General features: G+C 37.0%; 1 protein-coding gene across 6 annotated transcripts in view; it reads left to right on the plus strand.

The window, feature by feature from the left end:
- The window catches only part of LOC114646791 (tropomyosin alpha-3 chain), a 69,083-nt gene that overhangs the window by 8,116 nt on the left and 37,615 nt on the right, over window positions 1-23,352 (plus strand). For 4 of the 6 annotated variants that reach the window (XM_028795131.2, XM_028795130.2, XM_051924016.1 and 1 more), the window contains exons 3-5: window positions 20,527-20,660; window positions 21,970-22,087; window positions 22,327-22,397. In XM_028795131.2, the coding sequence (XP_028650964.1) occupies window positions 20,527-20,660; window positions 21,970-22,087; window positions 22,327-22,397 (323 nt within the window). Of the gene's footprint in view, window positions 1-12,999; window positions 13,431-20,526; window positions 20,661-21,969; window positions 22,088-22,326; window positions 22,398-23,352 lie in introns of those variants that run through there. The other 2 variants (XM_028795133.2, XM_028795134.2) reach the window with 2 other exon arrangements.

Below are 23,352 nucleotides of genomic sequence, written 5' to 3' on the forward strand. Positions count from 1 at the left end.
CCATAGCCCTAACATTTGATTAGGTAGGTTGAAAAATTAATGGAATGTATAGATAGATATACTGTATGTAAAACATTTTATTATAGCCCAGTGCTTTGTGATATTGTTCACTCTAAAAAAACACCTTATTTATAGACCTTCAGTGGACTAGCCTCCAATTTAGAGTTGATTCCTGATTTGCACAAAAACCTGCTGGGATAGACTTTGGTTTACAATTAAAATTTAATGGAATGTACTGCATGTTTTTTGGAAAATCAATCAGTCAATCAATCAATCAATTCAATAAATGCTTGGATGGATATGCACATATTGGTGTGATTTAACATTCTGACCACAACTTTCCATGGAGTCCTGAATTTCCCAACATACCTATCTTTAAGTGACAATGTACAGCACATATATGAATTAAGCATATACAGTATGTATATGAGTATCAAGACACATTGTTGTAAAGGTTCTCATGTGGTACGCTACCTCATTCTGAGATATACTTAAAAGATTCACATGTACCTGTACAGCACTTGTCAGATCATAAACAAAAACCAGAAAAACACCCCAATGATTTTCTGAATACTTCTGAACAGGATTTGGTTTGGAAGTATAGTTTATTCTAGCAGCAACTGACAAAGCAGGTCTGCAGCTAGTTTAATCCATTCATGTAAGTAAAGTATGAGCAGCAGGTTTAAATATTTCATGACAGGAAAACACCTTGCTGCCAGAAATTAATCACAGCTTTTGTCAGCTACAAAAATTTCAGGGCCGGGTTATGTTCAGAGTTATAGTTCCCCTTTTTCCACCCTAACTTGTGACCCTAAGCAGAAGACTGAAACCAACCTTGGATGAAAAACCAGCCCATCAGGAGGCACATTCACACCCACACTCACCACAACCAATGAACCAAACAGTATGACATTGAATTGTGGCTGGAAATCAGAATCAGAACCAGAGGCATATAGTTCTATTAGAGAAAGCTCATTTCAAATCATTGCTTTATTTATCTGAAAATGAGATGAAGTCTTATTTATAAACAAAAACTGGAACTAATTAAAATAGGAAGAAAGAAAAGTGTAGAAACAGCATTAATCAGTTAATCAATTCTACGTCAATCCTGAATAGTATTCATTTTTTACTTTAATAAGTTGATAGCTGAGCCATACAATACATTTAGGCAACATGCAAAATCTCATAGAAGTCCAACAGTCAGTCAAGTGAACCCTTATATGACAGCAAAATCGATCACTACACCACCCTACCACCTGTATTATAGATTCTTATAAAATTAAAATTAAAAAGGTATCAGCCTGACACAAAATTACAAGACATAACACAATATTACATTTTCAGGCTTTCCTAATCCAAAATCCAGGTAAAGGTCAAAGGGCAAGAGTCTATCCTGGCAGTACCCAACACTAAATAGGCTGCTAGTCTATTGCAAGACACATTCAGGCACACACCCACAGTTACACATACTTGCACAATTTAGAGCCACCAACTGAATGTCTTTTGGAGATGTGAGAAAAATTGGAGTACCTGGAGAAAAACACAAGTGGACACAGAGAGCACAAGCAAAGTCCACAGTAACTGAGCCACAAACTGAATACGGAATACTCGGGCAGTGAAGCAGCAATATTAACCACTATGTGACAAAGCCACTCTACGGGAATAATAATGATCAATAAACAGAACATTATTACAACTTGCTACGTTGCTTGGCAGTAAGCTCAGAATGATCACATACAGAACACATAGTGTGGCTTAGCAATTATCTTATTCAAATTAAACATAAGTAAAACTAACACAAGTAATTCATTGGTTGATTTATTATTTGACTGATTGATTGATTAACACTACTACTTTTATTTTTTTGTATTCTTAAGTGTGTCATTGTTCCAAAACTATTCAGGGAAACTGCATATATATTTTTGTTTTTCTTTGCTCTATTCCTTCTTTGCATTGCAAAGTCCTGCATAGGTGTCACTCTTGTACTTATTCTTATGTATGGGCAATTAGTAGGCCATTTTGAATATAAATCTTTATTTGAGAAGTGCTTAGGAATACTTGACTATGACAAATTGCTTCACATTACAGAATGTGTCATTTTTTTATGCAACCAGTCAGTGTTTGTACAAGAAAATGCTGCGGGTTAGCGTCTTGACTCAGAGGACTGAAACTTGGCATCAGCAGACAGCAATTAGGATAGACAAGATGCTGTGATTCAGTAGCATGAAAATAAATCATCCTCCCAAATTGCCATTGAAGCCTTAAAGAACCCAGAATACAATATGCTGAAGGAAGACTGAGCAACTGTAAAGTAATGCATGTAATACTTTAATAAATGCTTATAAATACATTTCAACACATAGACATACAATTTAATAATCTGTGAACAGTAGTCTGTAATCTGAAACTGGCTGACCAATATTTGCATTTAAGCAAGTTATGTTATTTTTGCCATCTGAATTTGCATAGTTAACATCTGTAAATTTGCCTTAATTCTATATATCTATCATAGTGCAGGTTTGGCACACCAGAACGAACATTGATACTGCAGTTCCAGCATTCTGGATTTGAAGTCCCTGGTTGTTGTCCATGCGGAGTTAGCACATTATCTATGCCCACTGGGGCTTTGCACTCACACCTCCAAGAGACATGCATATGAGGTCAATTAAAGACTCTAAACTGTTCCCATAGTGTGTGTGGGTGTGTGTGTGACAGAGAGAGAGTGGGTCCTGAGATGAACTGGTGCCCTTTCTAGAGCTGCTTTCTGCTTGTGTCCAGCATTATTGGGATATACTCTGGGCCATGGTAAACCTGAACTGAACTTAGTGGTCAAGACAATGTTAATGTTATGATGATGTAGTGTTATTTCAACACAGCTTCAAGAGTCCAGATTAAATGCTGAGCCAAGCCAATGTCCAGGTTGAGTGTGCAGTTTCGTTTTGTCTATATATAATGTTTCTATGGACACTCCAATCTTCTTTAACATTCCAGACAGTATGTGCCTGGACAACTCTAAATTAGCCTTGTATGAATGACTGTGGCCGTGTGTCTTGCTACGAACTGGTGTCTAATCCAAGTTTGCCATCTACCTTTTGCCCAATGCTGTTGCTATAGATTTTGGTTCCCTATCGACTGAAAAGGAAAAGATACTGTAATGACAGAAACATATTATGAATGTAGCCTATACTAACGATACTTAAAACCCCAAATAATCAGACAATATACAAAAGGAGAAATTTATTCACTCTTTCAAATTATCCTTGGTCCATAATTAACTGTAAGGATAGTTGAGTGACTTTGCATATCTCCCTCACTTTTGTTTCTTTTCCTTCTCTACTTCTCTTATACCTGCTCTGGATACCATTTACGATGTTCTCTAAAACATAACTTTCTTGACCTTGGCAGATGGCCATGCATAAAATGTCCAAGAGGATGCTGTCTGTTTGTACAATACAATGGATTTGGAGTTTTGCCTCCCATGATCTCAATCCTAAATGCATCTGTGTCCTCCAGCTACCATTAGAAACATAAATTACATTCACCCTGACTGTGCCGCCACCTGTCTCGAAGATGCTGAAAACAGGAGATTCACCTGGTTCCTGAAAAGGTGTGGAGACATTTTCCTATAATTTGCATTTCCTGGCAGCACACCGAATAAACGCTCCCATACAGAGGACATGGATATGTGCTCCCCAACCACCAGACTTAGGTATTAGTCAATTTACATTTATATAAATATATATATAGAGTACTTTCAATTTACAAGTTCAGAATGTCATATACATTGTGGTTGAGAACAGCACTGCAAGTTCCATGAAAAAATGTTGGAACACCCATTTAATTTCACAAAAAAAAAATCACGAAAAGGGCTGCTATGCCCACCAATACAAGAACTCAAAATCCAACTCAACAGCCGTCAGGCTTGGCAAATATTTAGTTCTGGTCAGAGAAAAAGGAGCTCCATCCAGAGGTTTGTTCTGTTCAAGATTGAAACCTCCTTTTGGGCAGCTGCAGGCTTTATAGGTATGGGACCAGAAGGAGCAAAGTCAGTTTCCCTCACTGGGTGTCTTCTCTGTATAGCAGAGAGAACAAAAGAGGTTAGCCAGGGGTGATAGCGTCTACCTCAGATGAGCCCACAGAATGATCCACAGACCCACATGCATAACAACATTTACGATTTATAACATATCCCATAATCCATCTATTCATTTCCTGCATCCTATTAATCATTGTCAGGAGTTGGAGTTGGAGCCTATTCCAGCAGCAACAGATGCAAAGCAGTAACCACCTCTAAACAGGTCTCACATCCCCTGTAGAGCACACTCTTACATGTGAGTGTCCAGTCAACTCAATATGCACATCTTTGGTATGTTTAGGATAATACAAAATAGAGTAAATAATAACTTTAAAGAATGTATGACATGGTCGTGCTGTACAGCTCCAGAATTGTAGGTTCACATGTTTAAAAGTCACTGGGTCTATGTCCAAATGGGCAACCCCAGTGTCACTTCAATATATTAAAAATCTGTGTGATTGAATAACTGATGATTCTAAATTGGTTCAGTATGAGTAAGTGTGGGTGCATGACAACTGTGTCTGCTAATGGACTGGCACTCCATCCAGCGTTAGTCCCTGGGATCCTTTACTAGAATAAATGTCATCATAAATGAATGCAATGATTAATATTAATATATTGCTCCTGTCTTTCAAGACTTCACTAGTACTGACAATTTCTTTTAAAACACCATCAATGCCAGGAACTTTTTTAATGTTAAACTGTGTTTCACCACGAGTTTGTTTTAGACCAAATTTTGTTGATTTCCATTCCTGACAATGTTTTTTGTTTCTTTATAAGTGCAGGGTAGGTCAAACTTTCTCAATTGAGATGAATTTAATCACAATACTTTTACGCAAATGTCTACACAAAGGATTCTTATGTGGAACATTATTGTCAGTTACACCACAATTTATGAGCAACTGAAGAGAAAGTCCAAATGTGTCTTTAATTTTGAAAGGTTGATCATCAAATTAAAACCTAAATAATGAACCAAATGGGCTGAAAGTGTGTGCTAGTGGCTAAAGTGATTGTCAGTAGTTCAGCTCTGCTTCTCATCAAGCCAATAAACCCTAGCAGGAATTGTTAGGTTTTTTTTGTAAAAATTGTCAGCAAAATAAACACATGTACATCTACAATAACCATAATCAAATTTACCTCAAAAGTAAGAAATCCTTTTATGTTTAATTTTCCCTCATGCCTTCAAATTGACTCTTAGTTATTGCATGAGTACAATATGTCCTCCTGAGTATGTTACTCATGGAAATTTCATAAACAAGACTACTCTAGCCATTTGACATACTTTATTCCTCCATTTTGACAGGCATTTTTCGTTTTCTTGGCAGTTTCTCTCATTTTTTATTTCAGGAAGCTTTTTTTGTGTGTCAACATTACTTGTCAGCTGAGACGTGATTAATGTTCCAACTGCCCTTGGCTGGGTTTGTTGCTACAGGATAGATTTAAAATGACAGAAATAGTTGTCACTTTTCACATTCAAAAGACATTTGACTGCCTGTTATTTTGATGCCACTACAATGGCTATTGAAACAACCTTCTAGCCATTTAGAGGATGAAGTGATATATATTATACATATTAATTTGCCTTCATATTCTTTTAACCTTTAACAAACTATCATGATAGGAAATTAAAAGAATCTAACTTATTCATATTATTCCAATTGTATGCCTGCGATGCTGAGTGGAATGCATGTTTGGACTAGAATTAGCTCTTTCTCATCTACCTTAATAAAACAAAAAAAAAATGTTATTTCCTTTTTTTAGGTACAGCTAATTAGCAAAGTGTTGTCCATATTTATGCTCAGAATTTCCTCAAAGACTTGATCTTAAAAACTTGTGGCACAGAATGTTGTTCCAAGATGACTTCAAATTTTCCAATAAAAGACTAGTACTTTAAATAGCTTCTACCTCACCACACACACATGTTTAATAGTAATATCTGATGACTGTTGAGACCACTGTATTAAGCTGAATGTGTGAGTTTACTGTCATATTCCTGGAATCATTTCAGGCCTTTCCTAACATTATGTCATGGAGAACTATCTTATTGAAAAAGTCCACTAGTAATGATGCTCGGTTAATTCCGACCTTTAGATGTTGCTTTTTTCAAATTAAGATAAATATTGAGTACCTGAACAGCTCATCCTGTACCACTGCATTGCCACTACCAACCAGCCTTGTTGATACCTGGAAAGTGGATCCAGGCCTCATTCTTCAATCAGTTTGTATGCATTAGACCAAGTGAAATTTCTCAAACTATCCAGTATCCAGTGCGTGTGCTATTTGATCAACTCCTACCACTCCTTGTTTTTCACTTTAAAGAGTGCAACTTGGTTGAACTACCATACAGGCCATGTGACTAAGTATGATAAGCTGGGCATTTCGCTATGCCTGTCCTTGTACAACTGCTGCAGCCATCTGTTAACAGACTGTAATCAGTCTGGTACTCTGCACAAGGTGTGGCAACCTTCAATGGTCCTTTTTATCTTCAATGGTCCTTTTTATGTATAAGCTTTTTTCCAGTCACTGGGCTGCCATTGACTGTTTTTTGTGTAGTAACCAAGTCTCACTCATATTTACTAAGATAGTTAAGCATTATGAGCTAATGTTTTTTTTTTTTTTTTGCCCTGATGCCACCATGTCTAGCACCCACCAAGATACATAATTCAAAAGGATTATAAATCTTTTGTTTTATCTATTCACACTGTGATTAGCACACATGATCTTTTTGTGACTGTGATTATGTGTTTAAAACAAGCCTTATCCACATATATGATGCTGTCCATTATTGGCAGTTGCTCACACTGTATTGATAGGTTATCACAATAAAGTGGTCACTTAGTTTACTCTTGCTTGAGCCCAGTGCTTGCTCAAATCATTGCCAGTTTTCTAATTTTTGTTTTTAATGCATTGTTATTTGTACACTAATAACACACATCAAGAATCACCTACCCCTTGGGGTTTCAAGTACACTAATAGAGAGATATATGAGAAAAGAGGGTTTTGAGTGCACTAATACACATATGTTACATTGAAAAACTGAGGGAGTTACCCTTGGGAATTGGGGATGGGGGTATTGGAGGCTACTTCAAGCACTGCTTGAGCCATGCAGCAATACTTCTAGGATGCCAATACCTATCACTCCATTGATCCATTAATTTTGTATAGGTTAATAGGGTGATTATTGTCTTATTGAAATATTTTCCTGGTATATGCTAATTTACATATTTACACTAACTGGTGACATGATTAATAAATAGTATAACAACTTTACCTGAAAACTTCTGTCTTCCTTACTATGAGAATCTCAGAACAGTGTTGGCATTCTAGTAGAAAATTCAAAAACAGTTTGAATTAGAAGGAGAGAGGGTGTTTGGGATGGTTAGGAACAAAGGGTAATTAATTCTTAAAAGGCTGTAAATTAAGAGTTTTGAGTAAAAGTAAAGTTTTATTCAATGTCATTACTATATTTAATTTGAATTATCATTTACTAGCTATTCATGACAGTTCAAAGATTTCCTAACTGCAGTAAAAAATATTTTTTTTTAAATTCACTGGTCTTATTAAACTGATTGCCAATCCTTTTAACTTAAGTTCTCGCTCGGAACCCAAAAGGACCTCGAGACCAGAGACGATCCCTGCAGCATCAAGTGCAGTCTTTAAAGGATGTCCTGGATACGGATGACCAACGGTCACAGAGTCTCGTTTAGAATCGACAATTAACTTAACATGAAACTTTGTGGATGTGTGAGGAAATGCGAACTGAACAGAAAGCACACTTAGGAAGAGCATACAAAATCCACACATGGTTCAAAATAATTTTCTTGTACCTGTGCTTCTTTAAACACAGTTCCGGCTCGAATTATTAATGGACATCGCTTATCGCATCGCATAGGCGTAATTGAAAGAACAGACGTTTGGATTCAAAGTACACGTCAGCAGGAGTGAAAGAGATCTGTAGTATGATAACAAGAGTCTTGAGAAACAACACACAAGGGCGGAAATCCGATGACAGAACGCCCTTGAGAGTGAACGGCGATGCTGCTGCTCTGCAGAGATTTTGCATTTTGAGCTAGTCAACAGACCGGTTTATAACAAGGACCGAGGTTTATCAGCTACATTCAAAGTACAAAAGTAGCCAAATTAAAGCTTAGATTGGAAGTAGGAGCATATTGAATTGTAAATTAAATATCTAACTGGGAGAAAAGCAATGCTACTATTTAAACTACCGTGATAGAATCGAATAACTTTACGGAAAAGTTCAAAAGCTTACTGATGCTTATAAGTAGGGGTGGGCCTGATATTTAAAAGTCACGTGACGTCTGGTCACGCCTTGCAGCCAAATCTGCCCATACTGTTGAGCGCTCAATCATCAACTCTGAACTGGTTCAGCAAGTTTTATAACTAGCGTATAGATGGAGACAGACCCAAGTACGGTACTTCAGCCGGTAGCACCGGAATAAAAACGGGAAAGGACAGTGGGCTTTTATTCTGCCGACTTTCCAGTTTGATCTTTTGTCGCGCTTCCCTCCCATTACTTACATTTAAGGATAGATAGGTTTGGATTATAGAGCCGCTCCAAGATGAGACTTCCTGTAACTGACTGAATAAAAAAATGAATAACTGGTAGTAATGTTAGTCTTTTTTTACTGTTGTATACTGTGCCCAACCCCCAGCAATAGAATGAATGAAAAATCGACCCTTAGTTTAATGTTAAATACTGCCTTGAGCACTAATTTGTCTGCCTGTAAACTGACCTATCTATCTATCTATCTATCTATCTATCTATCTATCTATCTATCTATCTATCTATCTATCTATCTATCAGGATCTTGCAGGATTACAACAACATTCAAAAAAGGCACAAATTTATATAAAACAAGATTTATAATATTATGTTATATATGTTAACAAGGAATAAATACACATAAAACAAGAATTGTCTACAAGTAAATGAACAAAGTGCAGGTATTTATTGAGTGTAATATGATTAGAACAAGATGTTAGTCAGTGGCACAGCATATTGCACACAGAGTCATTATTATGTTAGATTTCATTTAGACCAGCTCAGTATCATTCAGCAAACAAAGAAGAATACCTTCTCAGCTGAGGGACGACTCATTATAGAGCCTGATGGCTGAGCATAGAAACCACCTCACATACCATTTCTTGGATCAATGCAGTTGTCTCAGTCTGTCTCAGTCTGTTACTGAATCTACTCCTCTGTTTAGCCAAGGCCTCATACAGGGGATGAGAGTCATTGTCCAGAATGGTAAGCAGCTTCCTGAGTGACTTCTGTCTTCCTCTAGTGAACCTAGCCTGCTGCTTCCAAGATTGAACCAGCCTTTTTAATCAGTTTGTTTACTCTGCTGGCACTAATACCATTTCCTCTCAGCACACTACCACATAGAAAAGTAGACTGGCCACTACAGACTGGTAGAAAACACACAACAGTAGCCTGCATACTCCAAACAACTGCAACTTCCTCAGGAAATAGAGGTGACTCTGGCCCTTCTTGTATACAGCCTTTGTGTTGGTATATAACACTTAAGTCTGCAATTCAGATACACCCTAAGATATTTTATGTCCTTACCACCTTCATTTCTTTACCATCACTGACAACTGGGGACAAAGAGGATTTGACTCTCCTGAAGCCAAATTATTGTCTCATGTGTCTTATTAATGTTGAGCTTCAGGTGGTTCAGTTTACACCATTCAATAAAGTCCTTCACTGGTGCCCTGTACTCATTCTTCTGTCAACCACTGATACATCCAATTATGTATGGCTGTGTCAATTAAATATTTCTGCAAATGATATGATTCAGCATTTTTTCTAAAGTTGGAGATGTACAGGACAAACAGAAAGAGAACTAACAGAGTTCCCTGTGGAACCTATGTACTACTCATGACCACGCCCAATACCCATTTTTTAAGCCGCTCAATCTGTCGTCTACCAGTTAAGTAGTCTGTTATTCAGGGCACAGTGGTAGCATCAACCAGTATTGGCTGGTGTTTCCCCCAGCAATTTGGGCTGTATGGTGATAAATGCACTAGCAAGCTCAAAAAACAATTTCCTCACCCTGCTACCTTGTTTATCCAGATTGATGTAAGCTATATTCAGCAACAAGCTGATGACATTGCCCACTCCTATGTGGTCCTAATGGGCAAACAGCAGAAGGTCCAGTGCTGTTCTGACTAGGGGTTGCAAGTGAGCCAACATTAGCCTTCCCAAGGTCTTCATAATGTGTGAAGTCAGAGCCACCAGTCAGTATTCATTTAAGATTTTTAGCTGCAGTTTCTTGGAGACTAGTTGCTGGTACCACAAAAGATGATTTCTGTACTGCTGGAACCCTTAGTAGGATCAGACTCAGACTGAAGATATGCTAAAAACTATCATGACTTTTCTGAAAAGGTGACTTTCACAGCATAAGCATATTTATTTTAATAGCTGTTCCCTGATATTATTTTAATTGCTTGCATTTTACCACCATAGTAGGTTGCCTGGCAGATTAAATTTATCACATCAGTGAACTAAGTAGGGGACTGTGAATAATTCTTAAGTATCCATCTCAAGCTTGCAATAAAAATGATCTATTTTTTCAGCTTCTGTCTATATTCTGGAATGCACACGCTTTCCAGAATTTACTCTTTTTCATGATTCTTCTTCTTCTTCTTTTGGTTGCTCCCCTTAGGGGTTGCCACAGTAGATCATCTGTTTCCATATCTTTCTGTCCTCTGCATCTTGATCTGTCACACCCACCACCTGCATGTCATCTCTCACCACATCCATAAACCTCATCTTAGACCTCCTCTTTTCCTCTTGCCTGACAGCTCCATCCCTATCATCCATCTCCCAATATGCAGAGCATCTCTCATTTGCACATGTCCAAACCAACACAATCTCACCTCTCTGGCTTCATCTCCAAACCGTCCAACCTGAACTGACCCTCTAATGTAGTTATTTCTAATCCTGTCCATCCTCATCACACCCAATACAAATCTTAACATCTTTAATTCTTCCACCTCCAGCTCTTTCTCCTGTCTTTTTGTCAATGCCACCATCTCCAACCCATATAACATAGCTGGTCTCACTGCTGTTTCATAGACCTTCCCTTTCACTCTTGCTGGTACCCATCTATCACAAATCACTCCAGATACTCTTCTCCACCCACTCCATCCTGCCTTCTGTCTTCTTCACCTCTCTTCCACGCTCCCCTTTACTCTGTAGGGGTGATCCCAAGTATTTAAACTCATCGACTTTCACCAGCTCTACTCCTTGCATCCTCACCATTCTTCTGACCTCCCTCTCTTCACACACATGTATTCTGTCTTGCTCTTACTGACCTTCATTCCACTCCTCTCTAGAGCAAATCTCCACCTCTCCAGGGTCTCCTCAAACTACTCCTTACAATGTCATCTGCAAACATCATAGTCCACGGGGACTCCTAACTAATCTCATCTGTCAACCTGTCCATCACCATTGCAAATAAGAAAGGACTCAGAGCCGATTCCTGATGTAATCCCACCTCAGCTTTAAATGAATCCATCACTTCTACCGCATACCTCACCACTGTCTCACTTCCCTAGTACATATCTTGTACCACTCTTACATACCTTTCTGCCACTCCTGACTTCCTCATACAATACCACAACTCCTCTCTAGACACCCTGTCATATGCTTTCTGTAGGTCCAAAAAGACACAATGCAACTCCTTTTGGCCTTCTCTATACAACTGTTGTTCGCTAATCATCACCTCCCTTCTTAACCTAGATTACACTACTCTTTCCAATAACTTCATGCTATGACTGATCAATTGTATCCCTATGTGGTTACTATAATTCTGCTCATCATCCTTATTCTTAAAAATCAGAACTAGTACACTTCTCCACTCCTCTGGCATCCTCTCACTTTCCAAGATTGCATTAAACAGTCTGGTTAAAAACTCCACTGTCATATCTCCTAAACACCTCCATGCTTCCACAGGCATGTCATCTGGACCAACAGCCTTCCCATTTTCCATCCTCTTCATAGCTGCACTTCCTGGTTCACTATCTCCACATTATCCAATCATCTCTCTCTCTCTCTCTCTCTCTCTCATTCTCTTCATTCATCAACCTCTCAAAGTACTCTTTCCATCTATACAATACACTCTCCTCCCTTGTCCTTTATCATCCTAATCAGACGCTCATCTTTCCCAGCTCGGTCCCTCTGTAAAGCCAAACTCTGCAGGTCATTTGTCCCTCCTTTGTGCCTAACCTCTTATACAACTCATCACATGCCTTATCTTTAGCCTTCGCCACCTCGCTCTTCACCTTATGACTTATCTCCTTGTACTCCTATCTACTTTCTTTGTGTCTCCAGCGATCTCACTTCTTTGCCAACCTCTTCATCTGTATGTTCTCCTGTATTTAATTAAGGATAATAAAATACATTTTAAAAGTTTCAGCCAATAAATAATGGGCTGTACTTATTCTATCCTCCATCATTTATTTATTAGATTAGGAATTCATTTTTTAGGGCTTGGTGCTTTCACAGTTGCACCCCTTAAGCACTAGGGGTCACTAAGGCGTTATAGTTCGTGTCTACCTTGATCATGAATACAAAACTGTGTACAGAAAATGGAAAGTCGTGCTAGAAAAAGTACTTTATTTTTAAACATCATTTTATTTGTTATTGTTTTTGTTGAGTGTGGTCCATAATCATATATTTTGAACATAGATGTAGATAACTATTTTTCGGCCGACAGTTTATAGCTTTTTGCTTCTTAAAACATTTAATAATTGCTTGAAAATTTATGTTTCAGTTTGCGAGTCAATGAAGGAAGGAATGAATGAATGAGGGTGGAGCTTAATAAATCATCGTGCCGCCGATGCGTGCTTGCGTCATAGTCTTGGCTCAGATAGACGAAGTTCGGAGGTACGTCACTTCCTTTTAATCAGGGCGGTGCAGCAAGGAAGCTGGTTAGAAAGAAGGAAGGAAAACTAATTGAGCGGGGTAGTCGGTTTAAAACAATTTAATTGGAATATTTAGTCAGTAAAGTAAAGCAAGAAAGTTTTAAATCGAGGACGCCTACTGGGATAGTGCTGACGAGAACTTATAACTGTGTCGAAAGTTAAGAGCTGAGACGAGTAAGCCAGGAGAGGAGCCAAATAGGCGTCAGGGACTTCTTGCTTCACACACGGACAAACAGGTTAAGGGGCCACACGGAGCCGGGATCAACTCACCATGGCCGGAGCCAACAGCATCGAGGCGGTTAAGCGTAAGATCAAAGTTCTGCAGCAGCATGCGGATGAAGCCGAGGAGCGAGCTGAGGGCCTGCAAAGGCAGGTAGAGGCGGAGAGACAAGCGAAAGAACAGGTAAATTTGGGTGGAACCTCCAGAAAGTCGTTTAACTGGAAATAAATGGTTAAGGCGTCTTTTTTTAAAAAAGTAGTGCATAGGGGTGGGGGAATTTTAAAATGACATTAATGTAACCCAACTTAATGAAAGAGGAAGGTCTTGGGTGGGGCGACATCGATAGGAAGAGAAGTGTTGACGGTGAAGCAGCTTTTTTGCTTGGAGTTGAGCTTTGTACTTTTTGATTTCGAGAAGGATAATTGTTTGTAGATAATATAGTCCTGATTTATCACGTATTGGGCTGTAAACGCAAATTTTGTGGAAAAAAGTCATTTTAGCGATAAAGGTGTTGGATAGTCCTCATCCCCCCCCACTTGCATGCATCCAAGTGCTTTTGCGCATACCTAGTGCCGCCCACTGACTTTGATCTGTGGGGGGTGGGGTGCTACTTGAACTTTTTTTTTCTTTTTGCATACATTTTTGTCTTCCTCATTTTTAAGAAACTTCCTTTTTACGCTATGCAGATTAATGCACTTGCATCTTAAGCCCACGAATCAAAAATAATTTCCACCCTGCTTATGATTGACAACTCTTAAGTGAACAAACCGGCCCCTAATAAGTTGGTAGCATTCTTTTGAACCATTCAGTTAGAGATGTGCTGTTAACCGGGGAAGGGGGGTCGAGGTCGAGAGGGATTTGCAAGCTGATAGAGACTGGTGACATTTTTATGGTATACATGAAGTCAGAGAAGTAACATTATTCTAAAGTGTGAGCTACATTAAGTAAATTATTACACGATCGAACACATTCCTCCGTTTCAATATGAGACAAGACGCTGCTTGTTCTGTACATTTATTGTGAACACGGAACAGGAGTCTCCGAATGTTAGCTGTTCAATTGGCCTCCACCCTCCAGCATCGTCTGCTCGTTAAGAGCTCTCTTAAGTAGTCTCCACAACAGAGATTGAGTAACTACTACAGGGTGTGTACATGGAAAGTAAGATTAGAAATATGACTTTAGTGTAGGTGACTTGAGATTTTGAGGAAAGGTTATCAATTACTCTTTAACCTGTTGAGTCACGTTAAGATACAACCTTAAAGCTCTTATTTACACAAGTACCATTTGCAAATTAGTGAAATCAGTGTATTTTGTGCTCTATTTACCAACAAGTATGTTTCAGTACCACCTCTGTCCAGTTATTATATATAATACGTTTGCTAAACGTCCACATTCATTAGTTGTTCAAATGGTTGCTTTTTCCTTGAATTTAATTGAAAGTCCTCTACTGACCTTGATGCTCTCCCGTGGTTGTTCTCTTCCAAGAATGTGTCTGTCCAGTTTTGCTGTTCCTTTTCTCATCAGTTATCTCATTCTTTTTTAAGTTATATGTGCATTAACTCAATAATAAACCTATATTGAAAGGGTGTATTTTTCTGCTAATAAACCTTTGGTTTATATGGCACTAGCATTGAGTGCTTTCAGCAGAAGTGTGTAAAACACTACTGGAGCTCCTTTATACCAAGAGCAGTATGCTTTTATAATGCCTTACAGTGACTGCTTTTTTATCTGGCAAAATCAGAGGTTTAATTCTTTTTACTCATTTTTCCTTTTAGTCTTTCTGATGTATATTGGGGGGTAGGGGGTGTAGTGTTTATTTTTATTTGTCTAATGAGCTTACACAGCTTACCATTACAAAGTGTTACTTTGCACTGCATTTGTCTGCTTTTGTTAACAAAATGAGAATAAAAAATCCTTCAATAAATCAGTAAATGAATAGGAAAGCCACACCAACATGGGCTTTTTTCTGGCAACTCTAGCCACCTCTTTCATTCCTGTGGTGTGTGGTAGGTTACTTGGCAACACTAAATTCACCCAAAGTGCTTAAATGTGGAAGGGTATGTATATACCATTGTGCTCTGACATAACGGTATATACTGGTGCCCTGTTCTTTGTGTTTTTTCTATCTTGCAGCAAGTGTTGCCAGTGCAGATACTTTCTCCTTGTATCCATGAACTGATTAAATATAAAAATGTGCATATGATTTAAATTTCATGTGGAGAAATGTTGTTTAATCATGATTTCAATGCAAACACCAGTAATTCATTAAAAAGAGAATGTGGGAGAGTTAGTATAAGAAATGGATACAGACAAGCTAAATGTGCTTTCCTTTATAAGTTCAGTAGTTCTAGGTCTTCTGATTTTTTGATCAGGCAGGTAAGTTTTACAAATTATAGTATACGTCAGCTTTGTACATGTGTGCCATAGTTTTGAGTATAATATAATATTGTGCAGTTATTAAATTAAAGCACTACATTAGTTCAGTTTTATTTCTCTGTGTTTGAAATATTTGACTTGATATACAGAAGACTATAAAAACTGTAATTAGGAGTGTAGAGTTTCATATGTGTCATATAACCATTTAGGTACATATCCTGCCAAATTGTCAGCAGTGTATTTCTTTTCAAATGATGTAAATATTTCAGAACTTTTGTGTAATGTTTAACCTTTTTGTATGTTATTAGATGCAGCCAAGAAGGTACACTTCATGTTGTATTGTTTAAACAAAACTAAAAAGAAATTTTAATTACGATCCCCAAGATCATTTTAAAATTGATTACTGGAACAAGAGGTTGACATTTCAGTTTAGCCTGCTAGCCACTCAAGATTGTTTTAGTTTAATATTCAAATGTTGCTCTGTTTATTAGAATTTTTAGTGTAACATGTAAGATATGATAATAATTCATTACATTTATATAGCGCTTTTCTCAGTACTCAAAGCGCGATATGGAAATCTTTACATAGGTTTTCATTCAAGACCAGTGCAGAACAATAAGTCTTACAATCTGTGCAGTTATCCAGTGTTTCTGACAGTGCTGTTTTAATGTTCAGTGTTGCTTGTCCCATCCCCCCCACTTTACAATCAGATATTGAGTTTAAAAGGAAGTTTTTCCACTTGTGAAATAATGTTCTGCATTGTTATCATTACATGGATCATTGTATGTCCTTGTAGAAAGATGCACTTTACTGTGTTTAAGGTACCCTTTGCTTAAAACATAATTCCAATTTAGGTTATTTTTTTAATTTTAATTTGAAGCAGTAGATAATGAGCCATCTCTGTGCCACTTCCATTAGTGGTATTTTTCTGTGACAAGTCTGCACATAGTACACCTTCTCAACTTGCATAATCCAGTAAGGGTACTGGAGCCTATCCCAGTGTTACATCATGCAAAGCAGGAAATGCCTTTAAAGGTTACACATAACACACAGTTACACTAGGTCAATTTAGAGCTGCCTGTCTACCTATCTGATGTTTTAGATATCTCAGAAAAAGCAGTGTTTTCAGAGGTCAACCCAGAAACTGTGAGAACATGCAAACTCCACCCAGACAATAATGACCAGGTGCAAATGTCAAACTCAAGTTGCAGGATCTGCAAGATGTTTTATTGGCTGTCTTCTAACTTAGTCATAAATACCAATAGTAAAACTCCTAGCATTTTCCCATCTCTTGGAATGAAAGAGAATACATAAAGAAGACATGGTACACTTTGTCAAGAAGTAGGTCACTTTATTTGTACTAGGGATGTACCATTACTGATGAGTGAGTTTTCTTGTAACATTCAATTTTGATACCATTACCAGTTTGTTTCCTGTTATTTTTCTACGCTAATTGCAACCAGATTTATGTTTAAACAGACGACTTAAATGGGGTTCAAACCTTGCTTGTTTTCTTATTTTTTTTTTTTTTTAACCTTTGCCAGTTAGGTTTTCTGGAGAGTGAACCAACATGAATCTGTTTTTAAAATAGTCTTAAGTTAAAAATGTGTTATGTAGCAGCCCTGAATAGAAAAGTAATGTATGTTAATTGTGTATATATATATATATAATAATTTTTTCCTCATTTAAAAGCACAACTGACAAAGGGACCACAATGTAAAGAAGTGTTGTTTTTTAATTTTTTTATTTTATTAAAGGAAAAATTAATATATACTATGCTTATGCCTTCCGGGGGCAGGGAAGTTATCACCACACGTCATTTTACCAGGAAAATCATTGTTAATGTATTATTTATCACCAGTGCATTTGGCATTAATCATTTTTGTTAATACTGATATTCTCTGTTAATTGATTGATTTTAATGTGTTTTTTCAAGTCTGCGTAAAAGTGAGAATCTTGAAGGAAAAATAGATTTCTTAAAATCCAAGCAATAGGTAAAACTGGCTCAGATTATTTATTTGCTGTGTTGAGTGTTATAATGAGGTAATCGCCAAGCAAGTGTTAACACTTTTAAGTCTGACTTAGTATTTTCCTTTTGAGCTTTTTCAGTATCTAGTGGAAAGTGGTAATTTGGTAGTTTTATCTTCTAGCATGAGTTTGTTTTACCTGAATTTTCTAGTGCCTTCATACGTAGTTTAGAGAGGTTTTTCTGTTTGACAGTTGTCATTCTGCATATCTTGCAAGACACCTACCATTCTCAATGACTTGATTTTAAAAAGTCTTTTTTTAATCTTTTTTTTTTTTTTTTTTTTTTTTTATTACATGAAAATTACTGAACATGCTTTTCTGCAAATATATATTTACATACCTCTGCATATATAAATAAACAAGAAAAACTAAAGCTCACTTGAACCACGATTGGGACACTGAATGGCCAGTAGGAATGCTGCAATAAAAAGGAGTCATGGTTTCATGTCCCAGTTGCTCCCTTGCATGGAGTTTGAATTTCTCATTGTGTGCACGTGGGTTTCCTCCACATGCTCTGATTTACTTTGGGTGGTCCAGTTTCCTCTCTCTGTTCAAAGTCATGCAGGCTAAGTGGACGGACAGTGCTAAACTGGCACCCCGTGTGCATGTGTGCTCACTGAGTGATGGACTTGTGTCTTCTTCCTAAGGTTGTTCCCTCCATACACCCAATCCTTGCTGAGGTATGCTGCAGTTTCCCTGTGACCTGGCTCTGGACAGATTATTATGTATTTGTGGATATTTACAGTTTGAGAAGTGAACCTTTTTTGTATAATTGACAAGAACATCCCAGTCTCTGTTCTGCTTTTATCCACCTGTGGCATGTTTTTGACTTGCTCATGTCACCTGTGCAGTTGTTTATTTAAAGAGTCATAATTCTGGACAAGATAAAGTCTTCATTAAAATTGATTGTGCCCTTTTCTTTTAAAAAAAAAAAAAAAAAAAGTCACTTTTAGGAATGGATTAGTAGATAGTCAATTCCATTTCATCATCCTCTTTCCGTTTGGTATGTCCAAGCTTGTCTCTAGTAATGATGAATGCAAAGCTAAACCTGGGTGGAATGCCAGTCACTTTCTCATGATGCTTCCTCATACATACACCTACAGAACAGGAAGAATAAGACGCCAAAGTGCATGCATAGACTTGATTCTTCAAAACGAAGTCTCCCAAAGTGACTTTTTTTCCACGTCATGAGTGACTTGCAGTTACTGCATATGAATATAAATTTAAATTTGTGGTCTCGCTGTTTTTTGGCAGGGACACTGAATATGAGACACCTGGATGGCCTGAGTCAAAGCTGTACAATCAGGGTGAAACAGTGTGTTTATCAGCTTCAGCCTTCCAGAACCATAGGTTTGGCTCAGCCCCCAAGGTGCTCCTGTTCAAGCTTGAAATAAACATGGCATCTGATGTGTTAAGACATGAGAAAAGAATGCAATTCTCTGCTTGTTCTGACTGAATAATGTTTTGTTATACTTTGTAAAACAAAGTAAGTTTTTTTTCCCCCAGTTAGTCTGACCTTGTCTATCTTAAATTAACCTTTGTTATATGCAATATGTGATACTTACAATCATTTTGATTTAACTGTAAACATCTGATCTATTAATAGTGAATAGGTGTATGTAACATGTATTTAACCAGTTTAATTTTCTGCAAATAATGAATCTTATGCTTTTCTCGGATTGTATTTATAATTATTTAGGTGTTTCTTTTTTTGTACATCATGTTGTTGGTAATGCATTTTTGCATGGTACTTTTTTCTGTTGGATTTATTATCAGTATGTCACAGCTTTGATAAGTAGTGTTTAAGCCTACATAAATTGCGGAGTAAACTATAAGGGGAAACTTGAGTATTGCAGTTTATTCTGTGGACAGGAAGTGATGTTGCATTTTTGTAGATGAGTTACTTGTGGCTTTCCTTTTCTGGCCTGCCAGAAGTCTGTATGCAAATATTCTTTGCAGATTCAGGGAGGTTGGGAGCATGCGCTGAAAGCAAGTTGCTGCACCCACCACACTCTAAACCACCTGGATTGGGACCCGAGTGCAGAGGGTGATGCCTCAGCACCACACTGGAACAGTGTGAGGTTTTTTACAGTGGCTGGGAGTGACTGCTAATTAAGTCTGATTGTTCTGTATAACACTTATTCTGTAAAAGCCTTTCATAACCTTTAACATATACTCCATGTTAAAATAACCACGTTTTTTTAAATAAAAGGTCTACAGTGAATCAGTATGTCATCTGACTATAATGCTTTAGTCATCCTCAAATGCAATTTTTTTTTTTTGTTACACTTCTTTTTTTTAATTAGTATGTCAACTGATGCACTTTAAGTTGAAAAGTTTTGGGCTTTTTTTTTTTTTTTTTTTTGTAAATTATCAGTGAATGTTAAACATTTATGAATTTGATTTATTATTTAAAGCATTTCTTATGTTAAATTAGTTTTTCATATGCAACAGTTTGAAAATTATGAATTTTATCACACTATTCCATCAGTTGTACTTGAGTGCTTTCACTCTAAGGATTCAATTCACTATTGCATGCTGGGGACATGAACATCTGGTAAGCCTTTTGAAGAAAAAGTATGTAAAGGAAATCTTATCTAAAACTGACTGCAAAAGAAGAAAACACAGTGGTAATAAATAAAAATACACTATGCATTTGCACAGTGCTTACAGGAGCAGCATTTTTTGTGGTGCCATTTCTTCATTCTTTCCTACAGTATCTGGGCATTTTTTTATTATTATTTTGAACACTGAGCATAACAAATGTAACATTCCTGATTACAAGTTTGATTCTGTGTGACTGTTTGGCCATCATGATCATACTATATATATATTTTTTTACATGCACATTTCATATAAATCATTTTCTTTTTAGGCTGAAGCTGAGGTTGCTTCACTAAACCGCCGCATCCAGTTGGTTGAGGAGGAGTTGGATCGTGCTCAGGAGCGACTAGCTACAGCATTGCAAAAATTAGAGGAAGCTGAAAAGGCTGCAGATGAGAGTGAAAGGTAAAGATGCAGACTATCAAAGATTAATAAAATTATATTTTTCTCAAGTAGCTTGGCATAATCTTTTACCATCAATATAGTTAACCTTGTGCTTTCATAAATCACTAACACTAGGAAGTTTCTTTGGAAAGTTCAGTTTTATACTGTGTCTTCATTATGTGCAAACTTGTGCAAAGATCCTTATAGGACTCGGTTTAGGCATTTTGCCAATCAAAGCAAATCTGCCAAAAGTGTTTGTAATCAGTATTACCTAACACTTTGCATGCAGGAACAGGACATTCAGATTTCTTTTAATATTCATTCATTTTTTTGTCATGTGATAGAGGCACAATCTGTCCATTTTGCTGTATGTGACTTTGACCAGGGCTGTGGAATCAGTAGATAAATCCTTCAACTCCGACACCTTAGATTCCGGTACTTCTGACTCCGACTCCTCTGTATTTAATATGCTAATGTATTTTCCAAGTTGATTGAAGGAAGGCAACATACACGTCATTTAACCACATCACTACTGGCTAGGAAGCCAACTCTCTACCGTATTGGCCAGTTTAAATAAAAGACAAGAACCCCTGAACACACATCAGGCCCTAGCACACCTACATCATTACACTTGTTTACACTCAAATGAACTTGTTAAACACATTATATCTGAAATAAAATAAACACTTTTTGTAGTGTACCATAATCCAGATTACAGTATGCGAATGTCAGGTTGTATAATAGCTGAGTTGAACTTCACACAAGTAGTAAAAAAACTATGCACTGGGCTTTATTCTTATATCAGAGAAGTACTTAATTATGACTATTGTTTGTGAAATGAGACATTTGAACTTGCTGTACCTTTTTTTTTTTTTTTTTTTTTTTTTCATTACAATTTAAATTTATTAGGACTCAGTCGGTACATTTTTGCTGACTCCGACTCTAGGTACCCAAAATTGTCTCAGACTCCTCAACTCCGACTCCACAGCCCTGACCTTGACAATATGTAAAAAAAGCCATTCTTCTTGCATTCACTTTCAAGGACTTTGGTTGACATATTTGTAGAGGATAGAGTAATACGACAGTGTTCTTCGGTTCTCTGCTGGTTAAGTGATATCTCTATTATGGAGATAGCTATTTTTGCAGGTGCTAAATGTATGATCCTGAAGTATGAGAGTTACTGTGTACAAGGAGAATTGGGAGGTGGGGAAAAGGTCATCCCAACAACTTTTTTGTACTTTTCACTGGAACCCACCATGTAAGATAGCTAACAATTTGTGCAGGAGAGGTAAATGCAAGTATACATTACTGACCCCACTTTTAATTTCAGAGGTATGAAGGTCATTGAGAACCGTGCTCTAAAAGATGAAGAGAAGATGGAACTTCAGGAGATACAGCTGAAGGAAGCTAAACACATTGCGGAAGAGGCTGACCGCAAGTATGAGGAGGTGAGGCTGCACAAAAATGGGTTTAGAAAGTTGTTATAAAATATCTATTGGTACACTTTAGTAATGTACTTAAAGTTTACAATGGTTTATTTTCTGTTTTGCTTTCTAGATTGTTTTGCGTATTCTGTTTGTAGTTTTAACTGTTGAATTTCTGAACCTAAAGTGCTAGGAGTAAAACATCTTTAGGCAGATAAAACTGAAGTAGTTTGGTTAAAATGAATACTTGCCTTTTTTAATAGGTTGCCCGCAAGTTGGTAATCATTGAGGGAGACCTGGAACGCACAGAAGAGAGGGCAGAACTTGCAGAATCGTGAGTGCTTTCACATATCAGCAAACCCACACATCAGACATAGGAACGATAAACACAAATTACAAAGGGGAGTAATTTTAAAATAGTTAAATTACTTGTATCATCACCAGTTGAAATCAAAATAACAAATTATGAAGACTATTTCAATGCTGTATATTTTTCTAGATGTAAGTCAATCCAATAAACAATATTTCATTTTATGACGTCATTTGCACTTTAATTTCAAATTAAGTGTATGCCACATTTTAGTATATTAAATGTGTTAAAACATTCCTAACTATAATGTGAACAATTGATCATCGGCTCAATTTCCTGTAACATCATTACTTTGTACTCCCTTGTTTTCAGAGGTAGCAAAGGAGCTCAAACATAATTTGTAGATTTTTCATTTATTCCCTGCATAATTCAGCCTGTCACACTCAGTGGGCCTGTAGGAGCACACTCCTAACTCTCATAGAACCTCTTTTCCAATTATGAAAATTATGACTTTAATTACACTTCTAACAATGTTTGATAAAGAGCAGTTTATCTTGATCACACTTCAGATACAAGTACATTTTTCTGCTGTTGGTCATTTTAAAATTTTACCTTTCTAATCCAGTGCTACTCCATGCCATTAGACCCCATTGGATGATAAATAATGCATTTATATAAAATGATAAAGCATGAAGATATTAAACATGTCATTGTCACGTAGAGAAGTATATTTAAATTTTGCATTTGAAGAGTTTTATAATATCTGAAGATGACACTTACTTTTTTTCATATCTGCATACGTTTATTTTGTCTTTGACTGCTGAGAACAGTTTATGAAATTCCTTTGGGTGGTAGTTATAGCAGAAATGGAACAAGACCCTCAGGGGCTTTATTTAATCCGTTGGAGAATATTAGTTTTGGATAAACATTGTGTATAATGTTTAATGTTTATAGAATACATAGTATTTCAGCCAGCCCA

This window comes from Erpetoichthys calabaricus, chromosome 2 (assembly GCF_900747795.2).
Source record: "Erpetoichthys calabaricus chromosome 2, fErpCal1.3, whole genome shotgun sequence".
In the NCBI taxonomy this organism is placed as follows: Eukaryota; Metazoa; Chordata; class Cladistia; order Polypteriformes; family Polypteridae; genus Erpetoichthys; species Erpetoichthys calabaricus.